This window comes from Cercospora beticola, chromosome 5, assembly GCF_033473495.1.
Source record: "Cercospora beticola chromosome 5, complete sequence".
Taxonomy (NCBI): Eukaryota; Fungi; Ascomycota; class Dothideomycetes; order Mycosphaerellales; family Mycosphaerellaceae; genus Cercospora; species Cercospora beticola.
In genome coordinates, this window is record NC_088939.1 from 3,317,543 (window position 1) to 3,335,623 (window position 18,081).

Here is an 18,081-nt window from a genome sequence, read left to right on the forward strand (position 1 = left end):
TGCGAACATTGTACTTTTGCAGTACACTTCTCTCTCTGTCCCTCCATCGAAAACCGAACGCGGCCAATTGCTCAAAATAAAAGGGGGGGGGGGTATCATAGCAAGATGTGACTTGCGAAGCCAGGTATCTCTCCCGAAATAACCGCTGTCCCGGGGAGAATCATCCCAAATGCTCCTGAACGCCTTGCTGAAACGATACTCTGTATGCCAACATGAAAAGAAACGTGAAAGGGTGTGTATATGTGTGCACCCGAAACCCCACACAGACAAACGCCGCCGCCGATCAGACCCTGGGTGCCAAAGGTATAGCATAGCTGCAGCTGTCGTGCATCCGTGCCAGGAATTATGCGTCGAATAATGCGGGATGTTTTTCAGTGGGCGGTGAAAGATGCAGTGTGGAGTCCGCGCCGATACCGCAAGCGAGCCGCGGAGCTAAGCCGCTTATTGTGCAGTGCGTGACTCTCAGTAGCCCATACCCTCGCCCATGCCTGGTAGACCTGCGCCGGCGACATTGGCGTTCAAATTTTGCATGCCAACCGGTGTGGCAAGCTTGAGGTCCGGATTGCAAGGCGGGCTATGTTGGCGATGGTATTTCAGCCCGTTCAGGTTCTTATAGCGTTTGCCACACACTTCGCAACGGTACGGCTTCTCCTTTTCCATGCCGACCGTACCAGGGTATGGTATTGACGTGGCGGGGTCCACAATGGAAAACGTGCCATCCGGATTTTCTTTGAGCTGCTGATTTTGGTGGCCATGCTGTTTGTGGTACTTCAGACCGTTCTGGTTCTTGTACGCCTTCTCGCATCCAATGACCGGGCACTTGAAAGGCTTGATTTCCTCGCCCACGAAGCCTCCAACGCCAGCCAGTCCGTTGAGTAGTTGGCTCTCACGCACGCGTTTAGCGAGCTCGCTGTTCTGCGCGTTCGTAAATGCCGGGTTGGGAGTGAAGGCCTTGTTGCCATAGCCTTGTTTGCTCAGCAACCGTTTCTCGGGATTATCGATAGTTGCTGACCCACCATTGTTCATGTTGCCCATGTTGAAGCCATTGAAATCGAGATTGCCAGCGTTGAGGCCGTTCATGTCGAAGCTGTTAAGATTTCCCATGGAAGCGAGGAAATCGGGATCAAGCTCCGCTGGAGTGCTTGGCTGCGAGGGATCAGGAGTAGCGGTCTGTTGAGCACTGGTTTGTGTGGTCAGGCTTGGGGTATTTACCGATGATACCGTCGGATTGTGAGGGAAGCCCATATTCTGCTGCGGTGCGTGTGGAGTCGTAGGGGTTGCTGTGTTGAGACCTTGACCTTGGAATGCATTCGCAAGATTTACATTGACAGATGGTCCTCGAGGTTGCTGTCGACCGAACTGAGGCTGGGGCTGATATTGTGGCTGTTGAATTTGCGGTGCTGGGGTTCCGTCGTCCATGTCCATGTCGTCGAGGTTATCGAACGTGCCAATGTGATCTTGATTTTGGCCAACGAACATTGGAGATGCGATTGGCATGGGGGGTGGTTGTTGATACATGGATTGTTGGTGGTTCATGCCACCATTTTGGCTCTGAGCTTGCTGCTGAACAGCCTGGGCGGTGCTGGTGGCGTTGGCAGCTCTGCTGCTCGGGTATTGCTGATCTTTGGGTGTTCGTCCCATTGTCTGAGTCGGTTGGGCTGCGTGTGCCTCTTCATAGTGCTGCAGGAGCTCGTGCATCGAATCGAGGTGGATATCGCAGCAGACATAGTCTCGCATGTAATTTGCCTCCATCTTAGGAAGATACGACGAGGAGTGGAATGACGGTGACTTCATTCCCCCATACGGCGATGTTCCGGCCATTAGGACGCTGTTTCAGTTTCATCATCAGTACGGACTCCACTAGGTACCGCTGGGTCGGATACTCACTCGTCTTTAATAAAGCTGCCCATGGAGATTCCACCCCAGCTCATGCCGCCTACCAGGCTATTAGACAAATTGTATGCGCTCTCCCGCCTGTCCAGACGTCCGGCCATGGGGATTTGTCGGGCACCGTATGGAGTGGTGCCCAGCATGCTCACAGACTCTTGCCGAGGCTTCAAATCGTGCGCATGATCGGGCAACGCTGGCGCAGCCATGCTGCTTCCTGAGCGTTCCTGGGAATTTGACTGTTGAATCTGGGTGGTCAAGTTCGATTGCTGGGTGCGCGGCGAGCCCGAGGATTGCCGGCTCGTAGCGATATCGATTGCGGGCGTCGGTGCAGGCATTGCGCCGACGCTGATCTGTGGGAGTGGCGATGCCGCGGGGAAAAGCGGAACGTTGGCTTCGTAGTCGTCGTCGTCCTGCGAGAACAGGATATCGTCGGAGGTGAAGTCGTCAACGATCGCGTGGCCTCCAGCAGCGTTCTGGTGCCAGCGGAAGAATGGCTCGTCTTCGCGGGAGCGCTTGGTGGAGGCGGGGCGCGGGTAGGAGACGGTGGCGGACCGCGGTGTGTTGACACTGTCGACGCTGGGAGACTGCCCTGGACTGGACTGCAGGGGCGGAGGAGGAGTGCTCGAGGAGGGAGTAGTGGAAGCCAGCTTGACTTCACTGCCCGAAGGCGGGTGCCCGGTAGTTTTTGAGTGGATCTGCGCTAGCTGGCGCGCACCAAATGTGGTACGTAAGGTGAGGCGGGTGCCGAAGGGCTCCTGCGCACAGGCGAGCAGACTCCGAGAGGGCGGCGAGGGCGAAGGCGAAGGCGATGCTTATTCACACGACAGCGACGCGGAGGATCAATAGCAGTGACAGTAGCTGGGCAGATCGATGGATGGCGCAAAAGGCAAGTCGGAGCCACGAGATGCTCAGACCGGCGCGTCTGCAGCGGCCAGCGCAAAGCTATATGATGAGATGCACGACGGGGGCAGGTTGGGTGTGAGATCACCTTGACTTAAGCTCGCGCGGCCCTGGACAGCATAATAACCCGTCCAATTAGACTAGCATACAGTCATGCCCCTTCTCAACTGCGCCGTGGGTCGGCGGTCCGGGAGCCAACCTGTCCTAGCAGCGCAGCACGCCCAAAGGGTTGTGCCCTCGGTGACGATGATGCAGCCTCTGGTCGCCTCCCCCCAGCCGCCCGGTGGCACGGCAGCGCAGCGGCAGCGATCATGGGCGGTGCGCGAGTCGACGCTGCTGTCCTCGCCGTCGCCGCTGCTGCTGTGATGACCTCGCGCATGCCATCTGCGCGCAACATGCAGCGGCCTGCACGCCCCCGGTCACCGCTCACGACAAACGCCGCTCGCTTCCACACAACAACGACGACGTCGAGCAGCGACCGGGGTGCGCGGTGCGCCAATGTGATGACACGCCGCCTGCCCTGCGACAGCCTTGGCGCCCTGGCCTTCTGGAAGACGAGATCGAAGCCCACCTGGCGCGCCCTCCCGCCGCCGTTTCTTCGCGATGCGGCCCACTCACTCGGACGCCAGCCTGGGGGAGGCCGTGCGTGCAGCGCGCTGGCCAGCATCACCACGCGCGAGGGCACACGACGCTCGTTGCTGCTGCTGCGTTGCTGTGTTGCTGCCGCCGATGATCGCGGCGACAGCGACAATGACTGGAACAGCTCAGCTCAGCTCCAGCCCTCCCATCCCGCGTCGGCACCAGGCGGCAACAGCAGCTGTTCGCGACGAGCCACCAAAAACAACCACATCGCGTACCTGCGCCTGCCAACTGCCACCGCACACCAACGCGGACAATTCACCGACAACGCTGCTTGCTTGCTTCTAGCGCCTCTCGTACATTATCCGCTCTTCTGAAGTCATAGCGCGAGCACCGGTCAGAAGGGTCTTTGATTGACTGTGGGCTCTTCACTTCGCGCCCACGCCGATCCGCGCTGAAACGCCGCTCCGCTGCCACGCACTGCTCGTCGCGGCCTCACTGCGCCTGCCGCATCCGCCGTCGTCCGCGCTGCTCTCACCACGGTCGACAGCAAACCGCAGACAACGGGCCCATCGCCTCACATGCCTCAAAGTTCACCATGTGCAGCCCAGCATCCTGAGCTGAGCCAAGGTTCACGCCGTCGCTACCTTGACGTCCAGGGCTACAGTAGCGGCCAAGGTTAAATTGCCAAGTTCGGTTGAGGTTCGCACAAGGCCCGCGGCTTCAACCACGATGCTATGTCGGCTGTTTCACGGACATGCTGGCTTGCCACGCTTATGCTTTATGGAAACGGAAGCACATGCGCGTGAATCTCGGACCATGCACGTAACTATCGAACCTCGCTGCACAGCAACACGGTTGGCGGCCTCCTCGCTTGCCTCGACCGTGACAGACCGCGATCAACTTGCCACAGTCGCGCGACACAGGCGATACGAGGACGGTACAGTAGATCATCAGCGCAGCGACCGCCAACGCCCACTCGATCGCTGCCTTGCGAAGGCGACAATAATTTCGACTTTCTACTTGGATTCCTAGCTTCTGCGAGTCATGAACGTATACAGTCACCGTTCGGCACATCATCGTACTGTACATACTCTACAGGTGACAGAGCTAAGGTACGCTCTCGCCAATCAGAGTCTCCTGCTCTCCAATGGAACATATCATCAATCATGCTGTGGTTGGATCTTGTCCAGCGCGAATCATGATCGGGATGCTCACCGTGGACATGTACACTGCGACCAACAATTTGCCGACGATTCTTCGCGTTCGTAAGCGAATTCTGCGATTCATAATAGGCATCCCGTACGGGTGGGTTTGGTCAACAACTTGTTGCTGCCATGGTCTTGCCTGTATTTGGTCGGTCCACACTCGCCTAGCGGACTCCGGCTGGGCAACGACCAACAACAAGCCGAGCCGATGGCAAATGTCTGGCTGGGACAGCGCCGAAATACGGCAGCAATCTTGCTCTGGAAGCTTGGTTCTCACAATCTGGGACGCGAACTTTCATGGCCACCGCCGCTTCACCTCTAAATCCAAAATAACAACATTCTCAACACCGGCAGTTCTTCTGTGTCTGACCTGAGCTCCGTTGGTCTCAGCACTGAGATTCAGATCAGGTACCTTTCAAGGGTTTGGGACGTGCTGACTTGCAGTGAGTTCACGCACAGGACGCGTCAATACATCCAGCCTCTAGTCTCCAAATTCTCCCAGCACTACTGCCAGCTAGTCAAGGCCTTTGGCATCCGGCGTCTATGTCCTTCGACGATAGATTGCTGGCCGGCGCGAATGCGAAATACCCTTGCAACCCACGCAAAGATGCATTTCGACATGCCAATCTTCCACTCTTCGAAATGCCCACGCCTGCATGTCATCTCATCGTGCAGACCACCTGAGGGCGGCAAAATACAAGATTCCCTGTCGCGATCACACTACTACTATAGTTCAAGTCTGACGTCGAGGATGCATTCGCTCCCGTGAAGAGAAGTAAGCCGGCAAGCGCGCCGAAATGGTGCCAGTGCGCTGCACCAGGATCTAATGCATACATCCTGGCGTCAAAAACCACCCCCCTTGGAGTTCTGGCTTGCGCCCGTGTCGTGTCGTGGTACTACGTCTGCCATCACCTCACCAGTGATGAGCGCCAGAGCAGGTTGGTGCACGTTCGGCGTTGCTGTGCCCTGACTACCTAGCTACATACAGACTACGTGCCAGTGGAACAGCCAGAATCCCCCGATATGGTCATGATGAAGGTCATTTGCAACATTGCAGGACATCACCGGGCCATATTCGTGCGCAAGTGCAACTCGAAACACATCGTGGTTTCTGTCACAACATCCAGTGGACCTCCATGCACACGACGCATTCGCAGGCTCAACCACGGCTCACGCGCTCTCGCAATGCTACATTTTGATCTCCATGCACAACAGGTGGTATGAGAACCCACATGCCTACAGTACAGCATTTCGGCTATATCGACCGCACGATGTCAACATGATCAGCAACCAACTCGCAATCCTAGCTTCATTGAGCCAGCTATTCGGCCCCGCGCAGGGGAGGCATGCGAGTGAGGCACACCAAGACCAGTGCTCCAGCACCGCTCTGGCGCGACTGCGAGAGACCAAGGACATTGAAGTACACAACTGAGGAGCCCATAAAGCTCGATCGGTTTGCGCGTTCGCAGACGATCTTTGCTAGCACTCATGGTCGCCGCATTTTCCAACGCACATTGATGTCAAGAGACCCATTTCGTGCTCGCGGACGATCCCATGTGGTAACTCGCTCTGAGACATGGCTGCGGGCTTGGATCCTCCGATATTCTCGCTGCTAAGCGCCGCATATCCTGTTCGAGTATGCCGCCAAGGCTGAAGAAGCATTCGAGATGAAGACCGTACTACAGCCAACTGCGGTTAGGGGTGTTCCAAGTGAGAGCGGAAGATCGCGGAGTGAGACAACAATCACTTCGAGTTCCAGAACGAACAGAGGGCACGTTGGTGATGCTTTCAGCACACACTGTCTTCCTTTCTGGTTGGGGACGATGCGATGGTAGTCCTCTCAACAGCGCCCGTCGACCCGTGCTCAGCGCTATGGATCTGTCAAACGAGGGTCCTTCTCGTCGCTCTCATCTCCAGACTAGCACAGGCGACATCTTGCCAAGACATGAGGTGTCGACAGGACTCCTCCATTGCTTCTCCACGTGAGATACAAGTCGATACATCGACGTCACAACGGGGTATATCACGTTCACACCCGAGACATCATCAACATCGTCGATTGCTTTGATGTCAGATGCATAATACCATTGTTTCGCAGCTGTCGATAGCAATGTCGCTAATCAAGAGCCACGTCAACATGTCGACATGCTCTGATTAGTCGCTGCTGCACATGGCTTCCCCAAGCGATTCAAGCTCAGGCCGAATGAAGACGGCCTTAGTGCTACGACGTCAAGCACCGAGGATCGACATCCGGCAGGCATCGCAGATGTCTCCGCTCATGCGCATGATACGACTTTCGTCAGAGCGCACGCAGCATGCTGTCGTGGCTGTCTTGGCCGTGGTTGTCCCGACCGATGTAGCCGCTGTAGCTGGGGTCTTAGCGGTCACCTCGATGCCAGCCAGCTGCGCTATCGGACGCGTGTTGCGGCGCACATCTTCCACGACACAATGCTGCACGAACACCGGCAGCGTACGGACGAGATGAGTGCTATGATGCTTTGAGAAGCTCTTGTTCGGAATGACGGCCGCGGAGAAATGCCTATGCCATGAAGATGGTTACTCGGACAATGTCTCACGCTCGCCCATCGTCAATGGCTTGGCAGACGTGTGCCCTTGCAAGCATCATGGATCTTTGCGAGTGCTCACAGGCTGGCGTTTCTGTTGCGGTTCCGACCACTGGCCAATCGGTTCCGCATGAAATCTGTTGATCTACCGAATCATGGTATACGAGCACACTACTTCGTTGCACAAGATTATGCCCACGCTTGTGGGACGCATTGAACACGGACTGGCTTTACATTTTCTCGGTGAGCAATACAATGCGACAGAAAGTGCTTACCTCTACGTGTAGATCCATTCGTGACACCACTGTCCTGTAGCTGTCGTTCTATTCTGAGTTCTTCCGATCTTCTAGCTTGATACGGACACTGCAAGCCGAGACAGTCGCTCCCATGCATTCGCTGGATAAAACTTCTGTCTGCGTGCCAACAATCTGAGACAAAATAAACGCTGGCTGCAATGATCGAAGACGGCTCGTCACAGTCTTTACGCCATAATTTTGGGAGTGACTCTAGTTGTAGTCTCGAAGCACTGGCAACCGGAAGCGGTGTATACTAAAGCCATGAATCCTGCCAGCCAATATCGGGCTTGTTACGGCCATGGCACATTTTTCCGGTTGAACAACCACGACCAGGCAAATTGTTGAAACGACAAGACTACTCAGCGTCTGCATCCGATGAGCAAGACTTCGACTCTTTCGCAATCCACGAAGCGTATCACTCTCACGCGCGATGGCATTTCTGAATCGAAGCCGCAGCACATACGGTGACTGATCGTCATCACTACCACTCTGACCACGCCGCGCATTCGGCCCATGCAGCCATGCTACAATTCTTGTCGCGCGCTATTCGGTGCGAGAACGAGCGTGGGATGGCACTGGCACATATCCGCACGTAGTTGTCTCATCTTTCCGAGCACGCGGGGGCGGCTGAATTGAACACAGGCAGGGGAGGACAACAACAAAGGTACAGCACAATTCAGGGCGCAGAGTGCTATAAGCCAGACGTTCTTGGCAACATGGGACCAGAATTCACTCGCAGACTGGTACAGTATTCTCTGGAGCGACGACCGGCCATGTTCGACCCTGTCGAGCGATCCGGAGTGAGGTTCTGGGAGACCGAGTCTTTGCCCCGAACAGCGCGCCTGGGTAAGAAAGAAGAGGGAGGAAAATGCGCGTGAGGTCAGCAGGACAAGCTTTGTGGACGCGCCACGCTCTTCGTATTCTCACGGGGCTGTGGCTTGGATGCCGAATCTCCGGTGCATAGGTGACTTCTGGAGCGAAAAGGCGCGACAGGCGCGGCACTCAAGAAAATGATGAGGAGTCTCTGACGAGACACAGCACAATAGCTCTTCAGCACGAAACGATTCGCTGGCGAACATGCACGAGTTGGCCTACATGACAAGTATTCGAAGGTTGTGTGGAAGACCGCCAATTCGACTGCCACAACGCAGGGAAAGAACACTTCTTTCACATTGAAACGAGTCTCGGATGCAGATGGAACGAGGTAGGCTCTCTACTGAATACGTGAACGGCGAAGGGCCCATCGACATCCTCTCGAACTGGTCTTGCTTGGCCTCATATCGTGCGTAGTTGGCATGCAGCGTGCCTTGGAACGGACTGCTTCAAGAACAGGCAGATTTTTCGTCACTATGTTGAGCGGAAGGAGCTGCGAATGGAGACGGGGAGATCTCAACTAGAGTCTGCTAGCTGCGATTGTTCATTGCCTGGGAATCTGCCGGTTCAAACCAGTATTTTGTACCGCCAATGAGAGTATCCTCTATGCAACAAGTTTCGCTTTTCATCTTTGACCTTGGACGACCTCTGACTGTATCTCGCACGAGGTTTTTCTCAAGAGCCATGTCCTTACGTCTTGTCCGAACAACACAATACTTGTTTGCGCCTTCCTGTATGCATATGAGCAGGGCGAGAGCAGCAAGGGAAGACGTAAGGAGCAAGAGCAGGCAGAGGATCAGAGGGAGGGCGCCATTGGTAGACAAGAGCTGCAACGAGGACGAAAGAAAATCAGAAAAGCCAAAATTGGCGAGACTTCACTCTGATGGCATGCATTGACACAAGTTCAACCCATAACTCTTTTTATCCGACCATTATAGTAAACTGTCATCTCGCTATGCAAGTATTCCATTTCAGTCGACCGTCACTTCGTTCCATTTCCATTTCCATTTCCCAACAGATCAAAAGGGCTAGCATCATCACGACATGTGCACGACCCTCCTCGCCTCGAGATTTTTTTCTTCACCAATCCTCTAGGCAGTATACGGTCGGTAGGGGGAGCTCATGATGCTCCTTGCCCTTGCTCTGCTTCAACATTTGCTCCACCCACTCGTCACGCTCTCTCCGCTCCGCGTCAAAATTGCCGTTCTGGAGTGCTTGACGGCATTCCTATTGCCGCATTGCATCCAGACCCTGCAGCTCGCGTTCCAGATCGTGCTGTGCTCCACCCGGTGCCTGACCCAGTTCCTGGGGTCGTGGATCCTCGTATGCGCGTGGGTCGTAGTTGTCAGGGATCGGGACTTGTTGTTGCTGGCCTTGTTGCTGGGCATGGGCGTATTGTTGTGGCTGGCGGACGGAGTGGCGGAATCTCCGCACTTCGTCGAGAATCATCTGACGCATCTCCTGCACTTCATCTACGATCTCGAAGCCGAAATCGAAGGTTGTTGGGCATGCCGGCTCATCGGATGCATCGTGCCAGATGGAGAGATAGCGGTGCTCGAGAGCGTCCTCGACACTGATACGCTGCGAGGGGTCGAATGCAAGCATGCGGTCCAGAAGGTCTAACGCGTCGGGGTTTGCTCTTGGGAAGAGTTGCTGGAATGGAATCTTGGACATGTATGGCAAGTTGCGAACGTATTCTTGGGCACGTGGAGATCCGATGCGGGACAAGGTGGACTCGGATGGGGTTCCCAGGTAGTGGAGAATCTGGTTGAGTTGGTCGACATAGTCGCGACCCTTGAAGAAGGGCTTGCTGCCCAGCAACTCGGCGAGGATGCAGCCAACCGACCAGACGTCAACTGCAATCATGTGTTAGTGCGGGGGCGTGGTTGCGTGCAGAGGGGCACATACTGGCTTTGGTGTAGCTCTGGAAGCTCAACATGATTTCTGGTGCTCGGTACCATCTCGTGGCAACGTATTCGGTCATGTATCCTGCGTTCTCTTCTGGGTCAATGCTGAAACCTCTAGCAAGACCAAAGTCGGCAATCTTGAGCTCGCAATCGGCGTTGACAAGCAAATTTCCTGGTTTCAAGTCTCGGTGCAACACGTTTGCGCTGTGGATGTATCTAGAGTGTGGTGATCAGTACAAAATTGGCGTGGAGGTGTAAAGGATTACCCACTTCAGACCACACAGGATCTGGTAGATGAAGCTCTGGAAGTGCGCATCCGTCAATGGCTGTCCTGAGCGAATGATGGCAGCCAAGTCGCACTCCATGAGCTCTACGATCTCGTGTGTCAGAAGGCTTTCTCTGCTTTGTCTGCTCTTGCTCACTCACCCTCATACAGGTAGCACTCGTTGAAGGTCTCGGGCCGGGGGATGTCCATATCATACAAGCAGGTAATATTCCTGTGGCCTCTGAAGTGTTGCAGCAACTTCACCTCACGGAGAGCGCGCTTGGCGAGAATCTTTTTACTGAAGACATTGGTGATCTTCTTGATTGCAACGCCCTCTCCCGTCTGGTTGTTGGTAGCCGCGCAGACAATACCGTATGCTCCCTGACCAAGCTCTTTAGTGACCGTGTATCGCTCGTCGACGATGAATTCTTGGTTGAAGACCTTGAAGGTCTTCCGCCCATTGAGATCGCTCATGGTGATTGTGCTGTGGTGTGCGTTGCTTCGGCAGGTACGTGGGGAATGAAGAGGTTATCGGAGGCTCGACGCGAGTCGTTGGCGATGCTGATCCGTGCAGGCGCGCGGCTATGAAATTGACGATTGCACCTTCCCTGCAGCACACCTTCACCGGTCACTGAACGGGCGTCGCTGCTTGGCACCGTTTGTGCACTTTGCGTCTGGACTCGTCGTTCGTTCGAGAGGCGCTCTGGAGGGGTCGAGGGCGGCGGGACCAAGCGGAGATCAAAGGACAGACAGTCGCAATCAAGGCCAACAACGAGTGACGATGTGCAGCGGCAGCCTCAGCTGAGAGTCGGCCGTCAGACGGAGGCGATGCTATTGGCGTCTGGTCGAGTCGGACAGAAGAATATCGTAAGCAGCTGCAGCACGCAGCACGCAGCCGCGGGGTTTGATGCTGCCTCCTTCTCAGGCCCTGGATAAAGCTGCTTCCGTATCCGGAATAGTCAGCCCCACCGCCACTTCCAATCATATGTTGTCTTGGCAGCTGGCAGTGACAAGCGTCGTTAGCAGAGAACACCAACAAACAGCGACATGGCCAAAACGCACCAAACAGCCACGCACCAAACACGACAAAAGCGACGCATGCCGGTCTGAGAAGGAGACAGGTTTGATGAACAAAACCCCCCTGGACGACCTCCAGCCTGGCTCAACACTTGCAGCCTGTGGTTTGGTTACGTCGCAACTCGCGTCTTCGACAACAGCATTCCTGCCAGGCTCCCACGAATTCACACTCGCGATAAAGACTGATGTGGCTGTTCCAGAGGGAAGGTGTCTGAGCGACTTGTCAGCAGCTGCGAGCCTGAGGGCGCATTAAATCGAACCCAACCTACATACGTACGAGAGCGAGGCGCTCGGGCCACTATTCGTCCTCTTCACAGGCACATGCCTCGGCCGGTCGACCCCATTGCGCCAGCTCGAATGCTCACCATATGTAGGACACGCCCGCCTACGAACGAATGATTGCTGTCCGTCAGCTGCCTGTTGCGCTCCCTCTCCTTGCTCTTCTTCTCTTTCCACACCTTCCCACAAGATGCCCATCCATTTGACCATGAACGACATTCCCGAGCTGACGTTCACCACGGAAGCGTCCATTCCGCAACTCCATCAGCGCGTTGTCAATAAATTTCACACCCACGAAACGCGCCCCATAGAGTACCGGCTCAAGCAGCTGCGCTCTTTGTACTGGGGATTGAAAGATGCAGAGTCCGCAGTCATGGAGGCTTGTATGTTGGATTTGAAGAAGTCAAGCTACGAGACCTATCTTACTGAGATCGGCTGGATTCTCAATGACATAATATTTATGAGCAAAAACCTGCAGAGGTTCATGAAAGAAGAGAAAGCAGAGGACACATCCTTGACCAACTGGCCCATGCGTCCACGGTATCGTAAAGACCCTCTCGGTGCCGTGCTGATCATTGGAGCATACAACTTTCCCTTCCAGCTCTCACTGGGCCCGCTGGTTGGTGCCATTGCTGCAGGCTGCACTGCTGTGCTGAAGCCATCTGAAAATGCCCCAAATGCTGCGCGTGTCATGCAGCACATCATCGAACAATCGCTTGACCCGAATGGCTATCAGGTCGTGCAGGGCGCCATTCCTGAGACCACTGCTGTGCTCGCTTGCAAATGGGACAAGATCTTCTACACTGGCAACGGTGCCGTGGGAACGATCATTGCGAAGAAAGCTGCCGAGACCTTGACTCCTGTCACTTTGGAGCTGGGAGGTCGCAATCCTGCTATCATCACCAAGAACGCCGATGCACGCCTCGCAGCTCGTCGACTTCTTTGGGCGAAGCTTATGAATGTGGGACAAGTCTGCGTCAGTCAGAACTACATTCTCGTCGATAAGGAAATCCTTCCCGAATTCGTTCGCCAGCTTGAGGTCGCCATCGCCGAGTTCCAGCCAAAGGGCGCTGAGCAAGCCGCAGATTACGGCAAAGTCATCAACGAACGTCAATGGACTCGCCTCAAGAAGATGCTCGACAGTACCAACGGCAAAATTCTTCTTGGTGGCAATACCAACAAGTCTACCCTCTTCTTCGGACCCACTGTTGTCCAGGTCAATTCCGCCGACGACCCTCTCCTCACCGATGAGTCCTTCGGGCCTCTGATTCCTATCCTCCCTGTCCAGGACCTCGACGAAGCCATCCGGACAGCAAACAGAATCGACTCCACTCCACTCGGCATCTACCCCTTCGGCACCACTGCCGAGACCAACAAAGTCCTGTCCCAGACTCGTTCCGGTGGCGCCTCTGTCAACGATGCCTTCTTCCACGCTTCCATTCCCACCCTCGCTTTTGGTGGCGTCGGAGAATCTGGTACAGGATCTTATCGCGGCAAAGCTTCTTTCGATTGTTTCACACACCGTAGAAGTGTCACCACAACTCCGGCGTGGATCGAAGGGCTACTGGCTATTCGCTACCCACCTTATACCGATGCAAAATTGAAGAAGTTCCGCGGCATGTCGGAGCTCAAGCCGGACTTTGATAGGAATGGGAACCCTACGGGAAGTGGGTTGTTGTGGTGGGTTCTTGGTAAGTCTAAGTATCCGGAGTTGGATGGTGATAGAGTGAAGAGCAAGTTGTGATGCAGATTCTCTTCTTTTTGACTACTTTTTCCTTCGCTTGTTTGATCGATATTACAGCTAGCTGACCTTTGCTGCTTTTCGCACTTGTAGGACTGGGTGGAAAGAGTTTGACGGGAGGCTTCACAAGATGGGTGCTTGTTGCTGTTGTTGCGACGTTGGCCAAGTTGTATCGGGAGAGATATGCATGAGGGCAAAGGCAAGACGGTCTAAAGACGTATTACGGCAGCAGTGTAATGATGCGGGGCCTGTGGCTTGCGTGTTGATGGAGAAGCCGTTGTATGGAAATAGAGATTATGTCTACTTTGGCATATCTAGGAGAACGTGCCATGTGATATCCCAGAATGAGTGTCTTGGTATTTTCACATATTCTGCTCATGTTCTCGTGCCCATTGTAATCCACGGTTCTTCGATACGAGCATGGCGCGCACGAAGCTCACCAGTACAACCTTTCTGCTTGGCGACATGTCATGCCCCCTCTAACTTTTTGTGCGGCGATTGATTTCCGGCGCCGTGTCTTCAGTGTCAGCTTTTGATGCCCAGGGCGTCAGAGAAATTGCTTTGAACCCCTGCTCGAGGCGATCTGAAAGGCATTCGAAGCGAACATCGCCAGCACGCACAGCCTCGCTCGAGACGAGACGCTCTCGTATCAGATCAGAGACTTCCGTCATGCCGTGCTCGCAAAGCGTCTGCTGTTGAGAAGCAGTAGGCAACTCACGCTCCTCATTCATACTGACTCAAACTCTCCCCCGTTGTTCCGTCCACAGCATGCAACACCTCTTATAACCTCCCACCTCCAACTTCCTCACTTTCCTGTCCAATTCCATCTTCTCCTCGTGCTCAATGCCAAGGCTCTCCGCCTCAACCTCGACAAAACCCTTCCTTCGATACCAAGGCCCATTCCAAGGCACATCCTTATAGCACGTCAATGACACTCTCGACACTTCCTCTCCTGTCTGAATAGCTAGCTCTCGCGCCCAGTCGAAGACAGCATTCAACAGCATGCCTCCTACACCTTTCCCGTTATGTTCTGCAAGAACAGAGATCTCCGCAATGTAAATCGTATTATCCTTCGGGAGAGCCGCGATGATACCCACAGCTTTTGGCTCTGAAGCGGAAGAGTCCATCACAAGGAAGACTCGGCCACGAGAGAGCCAGGTGTTCAGCCCGGAGATAGAGTTGGGAGTGAAAGTGCCCGGTTGCGCGAGATGTGCGAGATCCGGAATCGTGCTGAACTTTTGCACAGAACATTCTTCAATGGCTCTGATTGCTGGTGCGTCGTCCGGGGTGGCGCGGCGGAGGAAGTAGGTCGGAGATAGTGTGGCCATATCGCGACAACCTGAGACGATGACCGATGGCATGTGGTTGAGAACCGCTGATGTGAGCCATGGCCCATTTTCTGCAGCCGAAGGGTGCGGGGCACGGCCTACTGCGGGGCGAGTGTTTTGTGTTCCAGGAAAGCAGCAGTCTGCACGTCGGTCGTCCTGTTGCATGATTGTACCAAGATTAAGCTGGTGGCAGCATGAGCGCTCAAGACTTGTCATCATAGCTTGCTTGTCTGCAGTCCGGCGGCCTCGAATATCCTCATTGCTCGTTGACACCAGCATAGCTTGACAGTTTCGTTACGTCTCCTGTACCAAGCTGCCGCCAGCTCGAGAGGTACCATCGCGGAGAACAGTGCAACATAGCCATTCTCTGGCTCTGTGTCGAAGGCTATTGTCATACACAAATGATTTGCGAGTTCTGTCGCAGTTGTGATGAGTCTTTCCATCTCCTGATCATCGCACTGCAATTCGTGGAGGAGCTCTGGAAACGCTTCGAAAAGGTCCAGATGCGCCTGCTTCAAGGAAAGCATACATGTCCAATAAGTCCTGTGCTTTGGTGCGAGGAGCGGGTTTGAGAATTGGTAGGCGAATGGGAATGCTGTCTTGGAAGTTGCCATTGCCACTTTGCTATCGGCGAGTATCGAGATAGGCGCAATCTGGAAGGGCTCTTCCAAGAGCGTTTCGGTCCATAAAGTCATCCAGTGCTGGAGCTCGTTGCAGAGGGATACGATTTCGCGACAACACATTGAGAGAGCAGCGACGCTTGGCCGCGGGTTTGCGTGTCGCAGGAAGTCCACTTTCTCTATGATCCCCGGGACTCTCACTGCTAATTTTATGAAGCCAGTGGAAGAGCTAAACGTGGTCCCATCTGCAAGTGCATGCTGAATCTTGTCGAGAGATGGGAGACTCTTGCGCTCAAGAATTGCATGCCAGACGGCGGGACCCCGAAGGAGTGTGCCGACGAGTATACGAATAGAAGGATCTAGGGCTGCTAGATCGAGAGCTCCGAGTAGCTGCAAAATGCCGCGAATGTGACGTCTCCAGCCCTCATCCGGCGCGGCAGTCGCGGAGAAGAACTCGCAGATGGTCAGCAAATACACCGCTGCCACCAAGAGCGAAGCATCCCGTTGCGGCGCGAGAATCTCCCGGCGGACCTTGGCGAGTGCCGAGCCGTAGGTCACTCGAGCTGCTTCTAGGAGCCGCTGATCTTTGTGCTTGGTCCCTACGTGGACAAGACAAATCGCGTCCAAAGCTGTGATCAGAGCGGGAGCTCGATCAGCAGATGACAATATTATCTCAAACCCTCTGAATCGTGTGCCCGCTTTGTCGAAAAACAGATTGATGAAGGTAGCCTGAAACGTGAGGCGTTCGATTGACGCGCTCCGCAGCCATGAGATCCATTGTTCTTGACGAGTTGTGGAAGTTGCAAATAGTCCGATCAGGGCATCGCGATCCTTCGCAAGCTGTTTAGGCGTGCGGCGTTTAGCGCTGGACTTCGTCTTTGCGAGCTGCTGGTGTTCCTCGTCCTTTATGTCCGGGCTGGAGTCTGCAGATGGATTGCCTTCAATACACTGCAGCTTCGCGCAGGGTGTCTTCTCGGTTTGGGATGCTTGCCTCGTTCCGGCGATGTAGCGCGCTGACTTATCCTCCCACGGCACATACCATACGTTCCCTCGCATTGCGCCTAGCTAGATCTTGGTGGTACCAGTCGTCTTGTGACAATGGATTGGATGTTGTCGTGCCTCCTTCTGTCCCCAAAGATCCATGCCTGCCATCAGACACCTGTCGGTGACCCTACATCGCTGCTGGGGGAGGCGCAGCTGACGAGTGCATACTGCGTAGGTGCCGTGGTCGGCCGCGTCGAGACGCGCTCCAATTCGTTGAAGTGGTTCTATCGGCCTCTGCCATTCTGTGATTTGCTCTGGAAGCACATGCCACTTCGAGCCCGCAGTTCGAGAAGGTCTTTCGGCCAAATCATGTATCGGACGTCTTTCCGTCGTGTTGGGGTTGATGAGGGTGGGACGTCAAGGTTTCGCGCATCACAGGTTCATTCGTTGCCGACGGCGCGGCGCGTCTGGCAGCAGCTCGTGTCTGTCTTGTTGGCCTCCTCATCCTCACGACACCACCGATGGCTCGCACGTCTCCCCGCAAATCGCCAGCGAGCGCCGGCGAGCTGATGAAAAAGTCAAGGGATGAAGAGACGCCCAGGTGCAGGCTGACCGGTCGCCAGAGGAGAGCAGATTCGATGCTGTGCGCAACCAGGCTTCGGAAATTCGAGAGTCGTTCACCCGAACGCAACACAACGTGTTAGCTAGGATTTGTCCAGCAGTCAGTCCAGCTCTGCAGGTGGAAGGTATGGTTGTCTGTTCCTTCTTGGCATTCTCCGAGCGCGTCTCTGCTCGAGCCTGTTCTCGGCCTCATCACCTCATCTCCCACTCCAGAGCTCCGGTTCAAAGTAATGCCATTAGAGACTTTCGCCCGATCACCACGCGACTCTGCGTTTACATTGTGTTGGGCCTGGCCGTCGTCTACCCTGCTGTTGCCTTTCACAGCGCGCCTTCTTCGGAGACTCATGGCGCCTTCCCAGCTCTCGAACAGCTTCTAACTGAGAGGCATAACTTCCGCTCGATTGCCATAAACCCATGCGATGTCATCGAGGTCGCTTCGCTCATCCGATTTGCACTTCTTGCTTCCAGAAGTAATTAGCCTTCGCGGCTTCAGAAACAGGATCGGCTTCTCGAATTGCACGTCGACACTCAGCAGCTTGTCCTGTCTGGCCAGCAGAGAGGCGCGAGCTGCAACGAGGTAGAGCGAGAGACGTGCAAAGTCTCTGACTCGGCGCAGCCTTTGGACTCCGTTAGGTTGACAATGCTACGAATCCCATAACCATCGCTGTTGCGCTGCTGCGGCGTAAATTACATGATGTCTCAGCTGACGTTCCACAATCTGTGAGCAAGGTCACTCGCAACATTCTGCTGACAAGGTCTAGAGCCGGTGGCCCAAAGTCTGCATCATGCATAACTTGCCGGTTGTTGTCCGAGTAGTAGGAAACAGTAGATCTTTCGTTGGTCTTCGTCGAAGGATGGTACCACATAGTGTAGATTGGTAACGTCGAGGATTGCCACGGCTCTGGATTTAGACTTGTACAGCTCGATTGGCGTCGACGCGCTGGCCGCC

At 54.9% G+C, this 18,081-nt stretch overlaps 4 protein-coding genes across 4 annotated transcripts; 1 reads left to right on the forward strand and 3 right to left on the reverse strand.

Annotated features, from left to right (window-relative positions):
* Nucleotides 1-462: 462 nt before the first annotated feature.
* Nucleotides 463-2,225, reverse strand: RHO25_008561 (uncharacterized protein; the record flags this gene model as incomplete). Its single annotated transcript, XM_023604988.2, has 2 exons — nt 463-1,828; nt 1,888-2,225. 2 exons carry the CDS (start codon nt 2,223-2,225, stop codon nt 463-465), a joined length of 1,704 nt encoding a protein of 567 aa, XP_023448509.1.
* A 7,312-nt stretch (nt 2,226-9,537) lies between these two features.
* RHO25_008562 (uncharacterized protein) lies at nt 9,538-10,956 on the reverse strand (the record flags this gene model as incomplete). The annotated part of the gene is made up of 4 exons (XM_023604989.2): nt 9,538-10,166; nt 10,219-10,433; nt 10,488-10,587; nt 10,644-10,956. 4 exons carry the CDS (start codon nt 10,954-10,956, stop codon nt 9,538-9,540), a joined length of 1,257 nt encoding a protein of 418 aa, XP_023448511.1.
* Nucleotides 10,957-12,028: 1,072 nt separating this feature from the next.
* RHO25_008563 (uncharacterized protein) lies at nt 12,029-13,770 on the forward strand (the record flags this gene model as incomplete). The annotated part of the gene is made up of 2 exons (XM_023604990.2): nt 12,029-13,529; nt 13,673-13,770. 2 exons carry the CDS (start codon nt 12,029-12,031, stop codon nt 13,768-13,770), a joined length of 1,599 nt encoding a protein of 532 aa, XP_023448512.1.
* A 546-nt stretch (nt 13,771-14,316) lies between these two features.
* RHO25_008564 (uncharacterized protein) lies at nt 14,317-16,583 on the reverse strand (the record flags this gene model as incomplete). The annotated part of the gene is made up of 2 exons (XM_023604991.2): nt 14,317-15,008; nt 15,305-16,583. 2 exons carry the CDS (start codon nt 16,581-16,583, stop codon nt 14,317-14,319), a joined length of 1,971 nt encoding a protein of 656 aa, XP_023448516.1.
* Nucleotides 16,584-18,081: the final 1,498 nt, after the last annotated feature.